This window comes from Gracilinanus agilis, chromosome 4, assembly GCF_016433145.1.
Source record: "Gracilinanus agilis isolate LMUSP501 chromosome 4, AgileGrace, whole genome shotgun sequence".
Taxonomy (NCBI): domain Eukaryota; kingdom Metazoa; phylum Chordata; class Mammalia; order Didelphimorphia; family Didelphidae; genus Gracilinanus; species Gracilinanus agilis.
The window spans coordinates 72,982,244-72,997,953 of NC_058133.1; the positions used below are offsets into that span (position 1 = coordinate 72,982,244).

The following is a 15,710-nucleotide window of genomic DNA, read 5'->3' on the forward strand; positions in this document are numbered from 1 at the left end:
TCCGTAAAACGGGGACGATAATAATAGCATAGACCTCCCAAGGGTCTTGTGATGATAAACTGAGTTAATATTTGAAAAGCACTTTGCAAACATTAAAGCACTATATAAATACTATAAATACTAGCTATTACGAGGATGATTTGTGCCTCTTACTATTTTCCCTTTGAACCTCCCACCCGCAGCTCTGTGCTGCAGATCCCTACAGCAGAAACGCGCAACCGCACGAAGCAGAAAGTCGGAGCTAGAAGGACGGAGACAGCCACCAGGAATTTTAACCAGACCACTGACAAGCCTTGGACTAAGGATCACCACCATTCCAGTCCCTCCCAAATGGTGACTTCAATGCACCTGTGGAGTGCCGCCCGGCAGACTTCGCCTCCCACAGCTTCAATGACTACATTGACCCCCTGCCCGCCTGTTAACTTCTTCAGTTCCTCCTTCAGGTTGCCTTGACTGTAATTCACAGCGGACTTCGCCCCTCTCTGCAGTGCCAGCTCGCATTTCTCATCACTTCCAGCAGCTGCAATCACCTGCGAGAGGAAAGGAAGAAACAAAGCTTGGAGGCCGCGCTCTAGTTGGTGGCGCTGAGGACGTTCCGTGAGAAGAAGAGATGAAGGAGGAACATGACTTAAGAGCAATATGATTGCAATTAGCTGAAGGGCTGGCAAATAGAAAGGGAAGTGTTTGTTTTCCTTGGCAACTGAAGGCAGAACTAGAAGCCATGGGTGGAAATTAAAAGGAGAGGGACTTAGGCTTGGAGAAAACCTCCCTTCACAATTAGAGCCACCTAGACGTGGAAGTGGCTACCATGAGAGGGAGGGCGCTCGCCTTCCTTAGATTTTCAAACAAAGAAAGATGATCACTTGTCAGATATGTGTAGAAGGGATTTTTGATAGAGTATGATGGACTGGACCCAGCCAGGGATCCTTTACCTGTCTGTGAACTGCCGAGGGTTCTGGGAACTTGAATAGGTTAAAGAAGAAAAAAAGAAAAAAAAAAAAAAAAACAGGATCTTTATTTTGAAATTTAGCATTTGCCTCAATTATGATTTTTTTTCCAACATTATCCTGAGAAGGGGTCTAGAGACTTTACTGAAAGGGTCAGTAAGAGGGGGGAAAGTTAAGAACTCTTGATATTGAAATCTTTTCTGTCTCTAAGAGTCTGGGAGCTTGTAATTTAGCTGTGGGCAGTGAGGTGGCTCAGTGGATAGAGCATTGGACCTGGAGTCAGGAAGACTTGAGTTCAAATCCAGTCTCAGACACTTATTTATCTGTGTGATCTTGGGCAAATCACTTAACCCTGTTTGCCTCAGTTTCCTCATCTATAAAATGAGCTGGAGAAAGAAATGGCAAACCACACCAGTGTCTTTGCTAAGAAAACCCCAAAAAGGGTCATGAAGAATCAGACATTGCTGAAACAATTGAACAACATTCTTGAGGGGGAAAAATGTAGCCAGGATGGTGGGTTAAGGATATGACTAGACTTGGAGAAAATTTCTGGCTAGAAGGATTTCTAGAGTTTCTCGAGGATCCAAACAGTCAACAAAGATTCTAAAGGATTCTAATAGGAACCTAGGCAGCTAGGTAGTACAGTAAATAGAGCACTGGGCTTGAAATCAGGAAGATTCGTCTTCTTGAGTTCCCATTTGGCCTCAGATTCCTACTAGCTGTGTGACCTTGGGCAAGTCTCTTAACCCTATTTGCCTCAGTTTCCTCACCTATAAAATTAACTGGAGAAGAAAATGGCAAACACTCCAGTATCTTTGCAAAGAAATCCTAAATGAGGTCATGAAGAGTCAGGCACAACTGAACCACAGTCCCATATCTGTTACTCACTTGATGAGTGAGACACACCTGGGGCAACTCAATTTGCCATTCTTTGCCCAATTTCTCTCACCTACAAAACCAATATTGTAATGCCTTCAATGTTATCTCATAGGTATGGGGTACTGGCCAAATACCACAATAGCTGACATTTGTCAAGTTCTTTGAACTTTGAAAAGCTTTTTATAGTCTTTATCTCATTATCCTTCTTTTATAAATATAAAAACTGAGGCACAGAGGTTAAGTGAATTGCCCATGGTGACATGGATAGTGAATGTCAGAGTCAAGATTTAAACCTAAGGGGAAAGCTAGGTAGCAGTGAATAGAGCACCAGGTCTAAAGTCAGGAGATCCTGGGTTCAAATCTAGCTCAAATATTTCCTACCTGTTGTGCTTCTAGGCGAGTCATTTAACCTCCATTTGCCTAGCCATTATGATCTTTTGTTTTAGAATCAATACTTATTATTGATTCTAAGACCGAAGGTAAGAGTTTAAAAAAAAATAATTAAACCTAGATCTTCCTTATTCCAAGATCCGGTCAAGTCACTATTCCTTGTTGCCCACCATTTTATAAAAGTATCATAGGACAAATCATTCCAGTATCTTTGCCCAGAAAACCCCATGGATAGCATGGTCTACACGGTCACCAAGAGTGGGGCACGACTGAACAAATCTTTCTTTTCTTTATTTCACATAATAATACATTAAATAACATTTTGTTATGAATGTTCCCAAAAAATTTATGGAATCTCTTACACCAGGTTAGTTATATCTACATTGGCCAAATGGAATAAAAGCTTTTTGCTTTACATTTTACAAAACAAAGGTGTCATGGATTTAGAGCTGGAAGGGCCTTCAATGGAGTTCTTTAATACTACATATCACCCTTTACTCCTAGACACTCTGCTCTGGGTTTTTCCTCCCGTGGTTCTCCTCTTATCCATCTCATTGCTCTTTCTCAGTCTCTTCTCCTGGTTAGTTACCCTAGTTATTCCCACTAACCATGGATATTCCCAAATTCCCAAATCCCAAAAAAAATTATTCTTTTTTTTTAAAAACCCTTAAATTCTGTGTATTGACTTATAGGTGGAAGAGTGGTAAGGGTAGGCAATGGGGGTCAAGTGACTTGCCCAGGGTCACACAGCTGGGAAGTGTATGAGGCCGGATTTGAACCTACGACCTCCTGTCTCTAGGCCTGGCTCTCAATCCACTGAGCTACCCAGCTGCCCCCCCCAAAGTCTTTATCTTAGATGCTTGCCTCTACACTATTTTACAGGGTGATTTCATCTGCTTCCATGGATTCTACTATTATCTCTTTGCATATGGTTCCCAGAGCTATACATCCAACCCTAACTTCTCTCTGGAACACCAGCCTAGCATCCCCAGCTGACTTTTGGACATTCTGTCCCTAATTGGATGGACCATAGATATCATTGATTTGTTGTGGCCAAAACCAAACTCATATTTTCCCTAAAATCCTCCCTTATTTCTCCCTTTCTAATTTTTATTGTGTGTACTACTACCTCCTCCATTTTCCAGGCCTGCAACCTTGGCATCATCCTTACGACTTCATTGATATTCCCCTGCATATCCAATCCATTGCCAGGTTTTGCCATTATTGTCATTTTTACCTTCACAAAATCTCTCCTCTGCATTCCATTCTCTTCATTTATACTCGCCATTGCCTTGGTTCAGGCTCTTATCACCTCACCCCAGGACTATTATAATTGCCTTCTACTTCTTGTTCCTCCCTCAAGTATCAAAACCAATCTTTAACTCAGTTGCCAAAACATATACCTGACCATGTTCCCAATTCTAATGCAATAAATTCCAATACCTCTTTATTACCTTCAAGATCCACTATAAAATCGTCGGTTTGCCTTTTAAAGCCTTTTTACAACCTGGCACCTTCCTACCTTTCCCACCTTTCTGGATTTCTTACATTTTGCTCCTCTTCAGCACTCTGCGATCCAGTGACACCAACTACCAACTCCCTTGCTAGCCTTGCCATCTCCCAACTCTGAGTACTGTCCCTTGCTCTCCTCCATGGCTAGTCCTCCATCTCCTTCTTCATCTCTTCCTTGGCTTCCTTCAAGACTCAGCTCAAAACTGACTATATGATGTGATCTTGTTTCTCTCCTTCCCTCTCTCCCTTCCCTATTGTTAATCCCTGTTGTTCAGTCCTTCTTCATTTGTGTCCAAGACTTCATGACCCTATTTGAACTCGGGTTTTCCTTACTCCGATCCACTGGGCCAACCTTGTTGCCTACTAATCCCTTCTTTGAGATTACCTCCCAATTTTGCTATATATAATACACACAGACACACACACACACACACACACACACACACACACACACACACACACAAATCTTTCCTCTCTTCTTATCTTTCCCATCTCCACATACCCTTCCACCCAGTGTCACTGGTCTCCTTGCTGCTCCTCAAACAAAAATAGGCATGTTCACTGGCTCTTTCCCACAACTGGAATTCTCTCCCTCCTCATCTCTGCTCCACGCTTCCCCAGCTTCCTTCCAATCCCAAATGAAATTCCACCTTCGACAGGAAGATTTTTCCAAATCCTTTTGATGCTAAGGCCTTCCTTCTATTGTTTTTCCTGTCTCTATCTTGTTTGTACATCCTTGTTTGGCTGCTCTCTTCCCCTCATTCGATTGTTAGCTCCTAGAGGGCAGGAACTGTCTTTTCTCTTTCTTTCCATGCTAGGGCTTAGCACAGTAGGGACAAGAAGTAGGAAGTCAATGACTACATGTAGACTGATTTCAACAATTCATAAAGGACCATGAATTCCTATCAAAATGAGTCCCATGACTTATTTCAATTTGAAATAAGAACCTTGCACCAGGTGAAAGCAGACCATAACAGCTTATACCTTGGCCTGGAGAATGTTTGATGCTACATCTATCGAGGCAAGTCCTGTGGCTCCAGCTGCTGCTGTCACCAAAACAGTTTCCCTGTGTCAGAAAAAGGATCGATGTTATTCCATACCTCCACAATCAGAGTAAATCAGAACTCAAATCCCCCAAAGTTGGATTTTCCAGACTTTGAAAAGTCTTTTAGGCTCTTTTCTTTTTCTAGCTAAGGATCTAGTTTAGAACTCAATCCCACATAATAAAAGTCTATCTGGTGTTGGCTACTCTTGGGCTTTCCTCAACTCATTAAATTTAAGAAAGGAGGAAATGCCAAAAACCTTAGGGACATACAAGACGCTGATAGCCCAGCCCTTTAATTTCTTATTCTTTTCTTTTAACCCTTACCTTCTGTTTTAGAGTCAATATTGTGTACTGGTTCCAATGCAGAAGAATGGGAAGGGTAAGGCAATGGGGGTTAAGTGACTTGCCCAGGGTCACACAGCTAGGAAGAATCTGTGTCCAAATTTGAACCAGGACTTCCCATCTCTATCAGTCCTCTCAACCCACTGATCCATCTAGCTGTCTTAATTTCTTATTCTTCAGCATAGTAAAAGGAAGTTTGGTCCAGTGGGGGGGAAAACAATAGTCTTAAAGTCAGAAGACCAGAGACTGAAATCCATTTCCTTTTCCTCACTAGCTTGGACAAATTCCTTAGTATCTCTGAACCAGTTTTCTAATCAATAAAATGGGGATGAAATGAAAGACTCTGCTTCTCTCCCACCACAGATGGCATCATACAGTGTGAAATATGACCCTTGAGCTCCACACAAATGCCAGTTATTGTCACTGTTGTTCAGACTGCTCAGAACACTTACCCAGGCTGTGTCTGTGCCCGATGCTCCAAAGCCAACATGGCAGTGCCATAACATGCAGGAAGGGCAGCAGCTTCTTGGTAGGAGACTCCTTCTGGAATCTGCCACACTTCCTACATGCAAAGAAATTGGAATGACTTACTTTGAGAGACAAGATAGCATAGAAGATAAATAAAACTGACTGTTCAAATTTTACCTATAACACTTACTAGCTGGGTGTCCATGCAACAGTCCTGGAGACATCAATATAAAAGTAGATGAGAGGTCATCTTATGTAGTTCCTTCATTTAATAGATGAGGAAACTGAGGCTCAGGGAAGTTAAAGGAAATTCTCTGAGCCTCACTTAGTTTTATTTATCCATAAAATGAGGGAAATGGACTGGATGTCCTTTGGGATCACTTCTAATTCCAATTCTCTGATCCTATGATTACAGTTTCTTGTATCCCCTTGGTTCCTTGCATAGAGAAAGTGTTCAATAAATAACTATTGATTCAGGGAGTAAGTATGGTATAATGGAGAGAGTGTTGGACTTGGAGTCAGGAAAGTAGTGGGTTCAAATCCTGCTTCCTATCCTTACTAGCTATGGGATTAGAGGCAAGTTACCAAATCAGTAAACTTCTCTGTATTTCATGAGTAAAATGGCCATAATATCTCCAACATTCATAAAGTTATTATGAGGATCAAGTGAGCTCAGTTATGCAAAATGCTATTATTATTGTTTATTTTATAAAATGCTCTTCTTATTGATTAATTTGCCAAAGGAAGGAAAACACAAGGAAATCAGCTCCCTTTAAGTGAAAAATAAATGCCCTTTGGTACAGCCACCTAAAGACAAGGATTTCAGTGACTCAGGTTTTAAAAAATGAAATGGAAGGCAACAGAGTGGCTCAGTAGATAAGGAGCCAGACCTGGAGTTGGGAGGTTCTGGGTTTAAATTTGACCTCAGATGCTTCCCATCACATTCAGACCTATTCACCAAACTAGTATTGCCACTGCAATGGACCAAATATACTCAATCCAGTTTAGAAATGGTGACCCTGGGCAAGTCATTTAACTTCAATTGCCTAGACCTGACTGCTCTTCTGCCTATACTTAGTATAGATTCTCAAGTCAAAAGTAAAAAATAAATAAAAATTTAAAAACTCAAATACAATCTCAAGTATAAATGAGATCTAAGTCACAGAAGATAGAATGTGAACTATTCTGTGACCTACTTGAAGCCACATTTTATCTCTTTCAAAAGCTCTAATGGGGGAGAAAAGATGTCACACCAAACTAATTTTGCTATTGCAAAGGTCCAAATATAATCCAGTTGGGACAAATAGCCAATAGTTCCCGATTTCAGTGAGATTTATAGTCTTTTTTCATTAGGCAATTCTGCCCAATATAGTTTTATATAATATCTCTACCTTTCCCCTTAAATAATCATCATCACCAGAATCTCCAGAACAAAGAAAGAAAAGGGACTTTGCAAGTGAAAGAGGGAAAGAGCTGGCCAAGAAATGAGTTATACTGAAAGTTCTTCAGAACCCCTTTCCACACCAAATGAAAACATGAATCTAACCCAAGTTGCATGGTAGGGAAATGTAGCAGATAAAAGGAGAAAAAATCTGGGAAAAGAAGGGAGAAGAGAGAGGGAGAGAGGAAAAAATGAAAAGAAAGGTAATAGAAGAGAGGGAGAGAGGAGAGGGAAAATGAAAGAAAATGGAGAAAGAGAGGAAGAAAGGGAGGAAGGGGGAAGAGGAAAGGGAAGAACAGAGGAGGAAAGGGAGGAAGACAAGGGGACAGAAAAGAGGGAGAGGGGAGAATAAAGGAAAGGAGAATGGGAGAAAGAAGAAAGAAAGGTAGTGGGGGAAAGGGGGGAGTAAAAGGAGACAAGAATTAATTCGGAATTATGATTGAGAGGTAGATACCTTCTGATCAACAATGCATTGTTCAGCCATGGTATTAAAGTTAGTCACACTAATGACCCTATCTCCCTGTGGGGAAAAAAAAGGGAGGGAAAGTATTAGTAGCACATTCAAATACACAATGGGAAAAATGTTTCTGTCTACAAATACTAGAAGATGTTTGACTGCCTTAGTGACTGATTCAAAGGAAGATAGCCATCACCCAAATCCCAGTGCCAGAAGGTTAAACCACTCTGAACCACCAGGGGTCGGGGTAGAGAGAAGGGGGAAAAGTGAGGCAGATAATGAGGACAAAAGCTACTTAACCCACTTCTAAGTGGCATATATTGGAATGCTGGTGTTATTCTTGACACAAAAGACACAACTTGACAGCATTCTCCCTTAATGAAAGACTAATGAAAGTTTTGCCTCTTATTCATACTGAAGGTGTAAATGGGACAAGAGACTTTCATTGATTTCTTCATTCTACCTTGGAATTTGTTTCTTGGAGTAGTAAATAAGGTGTCTGGAATTAGGAAGACTTGGATTCAAATCATATTTCAAATACTAATTCTTTGAGGGAGATAGTGAGCCAGAAAGTTCTAGGTTCAAATCTGGCCTCAGACACTTCCTAGCTGTGTGACCCTGGGCAAGTCACTTAACCCCATTTTTCTAGCCCTTACTGCTCTTCTGCCTTGGAATCAATACTTAGTATCAATTCTAAGACAGAAGGTAAAGTTTAAAACACACACATATATATATATAAATTTATTATATATGTATATATTATTTATGTATTTATGTATAACTTATGTATTTATACTATATTAATATATTATTTATCTATAATTAATATATTGTTTATAAAATACATTAATTAAACCTTTACCTTCCAACTGTGGTCAAATTTCTCCATCTCCAGGTCTAGCTATCTATAGCTACCTCTATATCCACTAAGCTACCTAGCTGCCTATTTTATATATATTCTTTATGAACCTCAGCATGGCCCTTGTGCCTCAGTTTCCTCATCTGTAAAATAAGGGATTGGACTCAATCCTTTCTAGCTCTAAATCTATGAGCCTTTGATCCCTCTTTGATTCACTACCTGCTTAAAAAAAACAACCAAAAAAACAAGAAAAAGCTAATGGTACCAACACATTTCCTACATAGCCCATAACATGCATTGATCGATCCTTTAGGTCTTCCAAATCTGCTAGGTTACCTCTTTCACTGTGCTGACATTCGTGCCCGTCTCCATTACCTGTCCTGCAAGCTCTAGTCCTGAAAGGAAGATAAAATAATTTTTCCAATGCCATCATGCTCCTTAATCGATTTTTCTAATTAGCTTTGAATAGACAAAAATGTATATATGATGCTTCTCCAGAGATGTTCCTAATCTGCTTTGTGTCACTGACCTCTCTGGCAATCTGGTGAAGCCTATAACCACATTCTCAGAGTAATATTTTCCAAAGCATAAAATAAAATACATGGGACTGCGACAGAAGTCAATTATAAGGAAATACATTTAATGCGAATCAAGGGGGGAAAATAAGTTCATAGACTCAAGGCTAAAAATCCCTTAGGAATTAGGGCAGCTAGGTGGCTCAGTAGACACAGCTGGGTTCAAATTTGGCCTCAGACACTTCCTAGCTGTGTGACCTTGGGCAAGTCACTTGACCTCCATGGTCTAACCCTTACTGTTCTTCTGCCCTGGACCCAATAAACAGTATTGATTCTAAGACAGAAAGTAACAGTTTAAAAAAATGTAAATAAAAATAAAATAGAAGATATGGGTTTAAAGAACAACAACAAAAAGGACTTTGGGGATCTAGAATGAAAGAAGGATAGGACACCTGAAATGGACATTCAAATCTGGCTTCAGATACTTCCCAGCTACCCATTTCTGGGCAAGTCACTTAACCCCCATTGCCCAGCCCTTACTGCTCTTCTGTCTCAGAGTCAATACATAATATTGATTCTAAGATGGAAGGGAAGGATTTTTTTAAGAGTCATTTCAGGTAACGTTTTCCATGTGTTTTTGCCAGATCTGCCTCCCACCGCTGCTCATGACTTCCTCCCAAAATACTTCGTACAAATTGGCATTTATTCACTTTATATTTATGATACATATAGAGAGAATTCCAAGCTTCCTTCAAAACTCAACTCAAGGACCTTCAAAGGTTTCTGCTCCATCTCAAGTCTACCTGGGGTCTTCCTCTACCCCCATGCGGTATTTCCCAATTATGCTACATCCAAAAAAAGGCAGCTGGCAATTCCTGGAGACACCATATTAACTCCAAAACAATTCTCTTACTCACCAGGTGTGAAGGGAAGTGATGGACTCTCCTGATACTGCCCTCGGCAGGTCAAGATGTCCGCAAAGTTAACCCCACAGAAATGGACATCAACTCTGACCTGAAGAAGGAAAATAGGACATCCAGGAATGTAGAAATCTGCTTTAGTGGAGAGAAAGCAGAAATCCAGAAACCCCTATTCTGGCCCTCCCTTTACCATGTTTCTCACAGTGAAGGCAGACCTTTAAGGAACATACTTTCAGCTTTACAAAGGGCTTTCCATAACAAATTTTCTCTGAGGAAAGTATCATTTATAGTATTATCCCTAATTTGCAGATGAGGAAACTGAGGCTCAGAGAGGTTCAGTTAGTTGCCTATGATCACACAGATAATAAATGTTCAAACATTAGAATCTCCTGCCCCCAAACCTAGACTTCTCTCCAATACACCAGAGCAACCCATACCCAAGAGTGTCTGAATGTCCTGGTAGTTCAGCTTGGTAAAGCAGGAGGTGACAGCAACAAAGGATAGAGAAGCAGGACCTCACAAGGGAAGTGGTAGATACCACTTGGGCAATACTCAGTGCTTCTACAGAATCTGGGCTTAGAGCCCAATATTCATCCAATTACCCAAAGCAGTCATTTTCTCCACCTGTGCTAGAGTCGTAGAACACTGAATATGTAAGAATAATATCAGGATAGAGTCTTAAGACCATTTCTATCTGAACCCCATCATAAAAGATAGGAACAAGATAGCAGTGGTGGTGATAATAACAGTAATTCAAGAGTGGTTTGTAAGCCTTAAAGTGCTATATAAATAAGCATCATTGTTAACCTACATTTTTACAGCACTTTCCATTTTACAAAGCTTGAGAATAAGAGGGGTGACAAATTGGAGAAAAAAGAAGGAGCGACTATTTCCAGCACTGAATTCAAATGATGATGATGATGATAACAACTGACATTTATAAAGAGCTCGGGAGTTTGAAACTGCATCTATCTGAGCTTCACAGCAAGCATGAGAGGCAGACACTAGAGACATTATTCTCCCCATTTAAAAAGCCTCTATGTCTTCTTTCCAAAGTAACAGCTATTGTATTTTTAGAAATAGGACTGAAGCTCTCTCTCTCTCTCTCTCTCTCTCTCTCTCTCACACACACACACACACACACACACACACACACACACACACACACACACACACACAAGATGAGGATAAGGGAGCATTTCAATGAATTCAATTAAAGTGCAAACCCAGAACCAAGAGAAGGGTCAGCAGGGATTTCTCATAGCTCTCTGGCCCTGATGAATGAAGGAAAGACAAGGAAAGGAAGGAAAGGGAAGGGAAAAGGAAGGGAAGGGAAGGGAAGGGAAGGGAAGGGAAGGGAAGGGGAAAAGAGCAAGTCCTCAGTATACTGGGGAAAGAGAAAAGCCATGGGCTCTCTCCTAAACAGAAGCCCCTAATTCTTGGAGATTGTCTACCTCATCAGGCTGGATAGGACGAGGGGGGACTTCTTCAATAGTCAAGGGTTCCTTCAGCTTCTTACAGATTGCTGCCCTGTAGTAGTGACAACAGCCAGGTTTGTCCTTTCTGCAAGACAAGAAAGGGGTTCCAGTTACCTTCTCAAAATAAAACAAAACAAAACAAAAAACCTTTCATCCCCTCTGACAAAAAGCCAAGCCTCTACCCTGGGCCACTGTGGGATAGGAAGGCCTGGGGTTTCCCACCTGTATAGTAGCCGGGTTTGGAGAGTCCTAGGAACCAGACGATGGGACAGATACTGTGCTAACCCAGCTGCAGCCATCGTTCCTGGGTTTCGCTCTCTGAGGAGAGTTTTCAAACAGAAGGTGACAATTGCTCAGAAGCAGAAAGAGCCCAGAGTGTCAGGCTGCTCTCCCTCTGAATATAAAAAGTGACCAGGAGAAATGTATGGGTCACTTCTCTGAGTCACCCAGATCCCTAATCCTGCCTTCCACCCACCCAACAGCAAACCTGAGCCAGGGAGAGTAAGCTGAGCCACAAACTGTGTGGGTGAAACTCCTCCTGGCTATTTGAAGCTCTTTCTTCTATTAAACAGTGTAGGGTGCTGACTGAGGAGTGACCCAAGGTGTCTATTAATGCATGGTCTAGATAGTGGAAAAAGGAGAAGGAGAAAAACTAATTAAAAGAAAACCTAAGTCCCGACTTGTCCTGCAGACAATAACCTTCTTGGCATCTGAACTGTTGTTATTTTTCCTTTAGCAACGTTGGAAAAGCTCTTGAGCATAACTCTAGTCAATTTTAATCCTAACAGGACCCTTTCTTGTATTAATAACAGCAGAGAAGTCAGAGAGGCCCATAAAAAGGCTTTGAAGTTTGTTTGATTATTTTTTAAAGATCTGATCTCTCTACTCTTCTAGATGCCAGTAGGTTCTCCTCCCTCCTTACCCAGATACAAGTATCATCATCATCTTTATATAATAGTTGTAGTACAACCAGAAAAAAAGCATTTCTTTAAGCTCTTACTGTGTGCAATCGAGATACAGTGCACACACAGTGCCAGCCTTGGAGCCAGAAAGACCTGAGTTCAAATCTAGCCTTAGACATTTATTAGCTGTATGACCCTGTGCAAGTCACTCAATTTTTTTGCCTCAATTTCCTCATCTGTAAAATTAGATGGAGAAGAAATGGCAAAGCATTCTAGTATCTTTGCCAAGAAAGCCCCAAATAAAGTCATGAAGAGTCAAACTCGACTGAAAAATGACTAAATATATAGAAAGCACTGTGCTTACTGCTGAGGAAACCAATAAAAATATAAAACAGTCCCTGTTCATAAGAAACTCACATTTTAATATGGGGGAAATAATACACAGAGGTTCCAGGGGCAAGCAAGATGGAAAGGCCATCCCCTTAGTGATCAGAGGCAAGGTAGATGATCATGTATCTGCTTTAATGAAAATGGCCTCTACTCTGGGTACCCACATACTAATAGAGATGCCCTTCCCTGCTTCCTCTCCAAAGTGAATTCCATCTCTTCCATGTGTCACTGTCCTCTGTCTCATTCATTGCCTCCCCACCTGCAGCCTCTGGATGACCACCTGAAAATCTATGCCTGCCCTGACTTCAGCTGAATCCATCCCAAGTGGGGCTTCATCTATTTTACACAGAGTGGCTGTCACTAATTAGTTTCTCTAGCTTTCCTGGGAGTATTTGAACAAACAATTAAAACTCCTGGAAACCTCAGTTTCCTTATCTGTAAAAAAGGAAAGGGAGAAAAGTTGGATTTGATGACTTCTAACATTACTTCCAGATGTAAGTCTAGGAATTATTAGGGAAATAGGGAGTTGAAACATGCCCATTTCACCTAACATTTAGAGACTCATGTGGGAGATGCTGGAGATCTGTTTTGGGGCAAAGACATCTTGCATTTCCCTACCACTTACATGGGAGGATCCTCTTTCCATTGATTTTGTAGAAGGAGTCGATTGTGCCTTTACTACCAGACAGGGACAATCATTCTCTCTATTTCTGATAGCATCTAGAATGAAAGTACTATTCATTCAGAACGTGGGCACTATACACTAAGGGGGGGTGGGAAAAGGATTACCTTTCTCTTCCTCTTTAGGTCCTCTGAGGCCATGAAAAATGCTTTGGAAGTCTGGACTTGTTTTGTTTGTCCTCTTCAGTTTTAGGAATGGAGGAATGGAGTCCCAAACCTATGAGCTCAAGTCAGAATAAACTTGGAGACAAGATTCTAAGCAAGATATTGCTGCCACCCTGGCAGGGAGCCCTGAGAAATCAATGTGCCAGGAAGAAATCCCAGGGATGCTTTGCAATTGGCACTTGGTAGGACTACACTCTTTGGGAACTGATTTAAACTGTGAACATAATGTCCTTTTTTTCTCATTCTGAGGTGGTATAAGATGGGAATTGTGCCCTTCCCCTAGGTTTTGGGGAGTAGGAGAAAAACATCTGTTTGTTCTTACTATATCTTTGAAGTAAATATTCCTTGCAAAAACTTAACTGCATGGTAAGTAGTTAAATGGAACCGGGATTCTTGAACAAGCAAGGAAGTTCCAACCCATCCTTCCTTCCATCTGGTCTCATAGCTGGAAACATCCAAGAGGAAAATCATGTTAATTAGTTTAATAAGGAGCTAAATAAGTTTCTTTCCTAACCAGGCAGGTTTGGGCATGTTTTTATCACCTTGTGTGAAAGTTAAGCCTAGGGTGCTTGTCAGTTCCTAAGTAATGCAGAGTTACCCTTGGGACAGTGATGTTCAAGATGCCTATCATCGTATTATAATTAAAGCTGAATCACTAGGTGTGGTAGTTCAAGCCTATAGTTACTTCTGGGGGAGGCTGAGGCAAGGGGATCACCTATCCTGCATACACATTAATTCTGATACTAATACATTGAGTCTGTGGAGAATAAAGCAGGCACCAGCATATAAAGGCTGCCCAGGAAGCAAACTGGAACAAACAAGTTCAGATCAGAAAGTTAGCAAGTCAAACTCTCCTGCTGATCAGCAGTTGGGTCAGACTAGTAAGTGATGGCTGTTCTTTCAGCTTGTATTGCAAATGAACTTGGGTACTAAGCCAGTGATGACATTGGCTACCATTTTCATAGACAAGGATTGCAATCTATTACTCAAGAAACTAGACTAGGTTTACATTGACATTCTTGCTATGATTGAGACCAGAAGGCAGATGGTGGTTTCAGTCAACTCACAGTTTCTCCTTTGAGAAGCCAAGTTGGTAGAGTTGCTTTTATTGTATACCCAAAGGCAACAAGAAATACCATGTCAGGGAGACCTATCTTGATAAGCATGAGCAAATAGCCCACCAAGAAGGACCTAATTGCAATAAGAGTAAAGACATTCAAAAACTTCAACTTCCAACCAAATCTTCCAACATAAGTCAATGTACAACATGGTACTTGGTAACTTTGATACAAAAATGAACAAATGAGAAAAGGAAAAAAAAGAGTTAGGAAAATGTGGTCCAGGATCATGGAAATGAACCAAAAATCTGTAGATTACTTAGAGGGCTCCTATCTAAAGACTGTATTCACATATTTCTTCAATCCATCAATCGACAAGCATCAATAAGGATCTGTTGTGTACAAATGCAGGAGACACAAAGGTGTGAATGAATAGTTCCTACCTCCTAAGACTTTCCATTCTACAGAAGGAACTTACACTGAATAAAGGGCTTGCATTTTTAAGAATAGTTGGAAGGATCCTTCATTTTATTTCCTTCATGAGTTTTTTTTATTATATATGTGATATATACCTTCAGTCACAATGTAGGGAACATAGTATTATATAGTGCTTGAATGCACTGGTATAACTTATAGCAGAATATTTACCTGGGGAGGGGGGTAAACCTGGGGAGGGGGGAAGAATTTTAATTGAAAAATGTTAGAAAACAATTGTCAAAGTCTATGATAAACCCAAAGATCCAAGCTTTTGGGACAAAAATCCACTATTTGACAAAAACTGCTGGGAAAATTGGAAAACAGTATGGGAGAGATTAGGCTTATATCAGCATCTCACATCCTACACCAAGATGAACTCAGAATGGGTGAATGACTTGAATATAAAGAAGGAAACTATAAGTAAATTAGGTGAACACAGAATAGTTTACCTGTCAGATCTATGGGAAAGGAAAGATTTTAAGACCAAGCAAGAGTTAGAAAACATGACAAAATATAAAATGAATAATTTTGAGTACATTAAATTAAAAAGGTTTTGTACAAACAAAACCAATGCAACCAAAATTATAAGGGAAGCAACAAAATGGGAAAACTTCTTTATAACAAAAACTTCTGATGAAGATCTAATTACTCATATTTATTAGGAGATAAATCAATTGTACAAAAAAGCAAGCCATTCCCCAATTGATAAATGGGCAAGGGACATGAATAGGCAATTTTCAGATAAAGAAATCAAAACTATCAATAAGCACATGAGAAAGTGTTC

The 15,710-nt window shown here is 40.5% G+C and overlaps 1 protein-coding gene across 1 annotated transcript; it reads right to left on the reverse strand.

Annotated features, from left to right (window-relative positions):
• Positions 1-305: 305 nt before the first annotated feature.
• On the reverse strand, positions 306-11,552 carry LOC123245908 (quinone oxidoreductase-like protein 2). Its single transcript, XM_044674892.1, has 8 exons — positions 11,476-11,552; positions 11,230-11,338; positions 9,773-9,869; positions 8,677-8,735; positions 7,479-7,544; positions 5,568-5,677; positions 4,713-4,794; positions 306-530 (listed from the first exon to the last, which is right to left on the reverse strand). The coding sequence occupies exons 1-8, from the start codon at positions 11,550-11,552 to the stop codon at positions 306-308; spliced, it is 825 nt and encodes a 274-aa protein (XP_044530827.1).
• Positions 11,553-15,710: the final 4,158 nt, after the last annotated feature.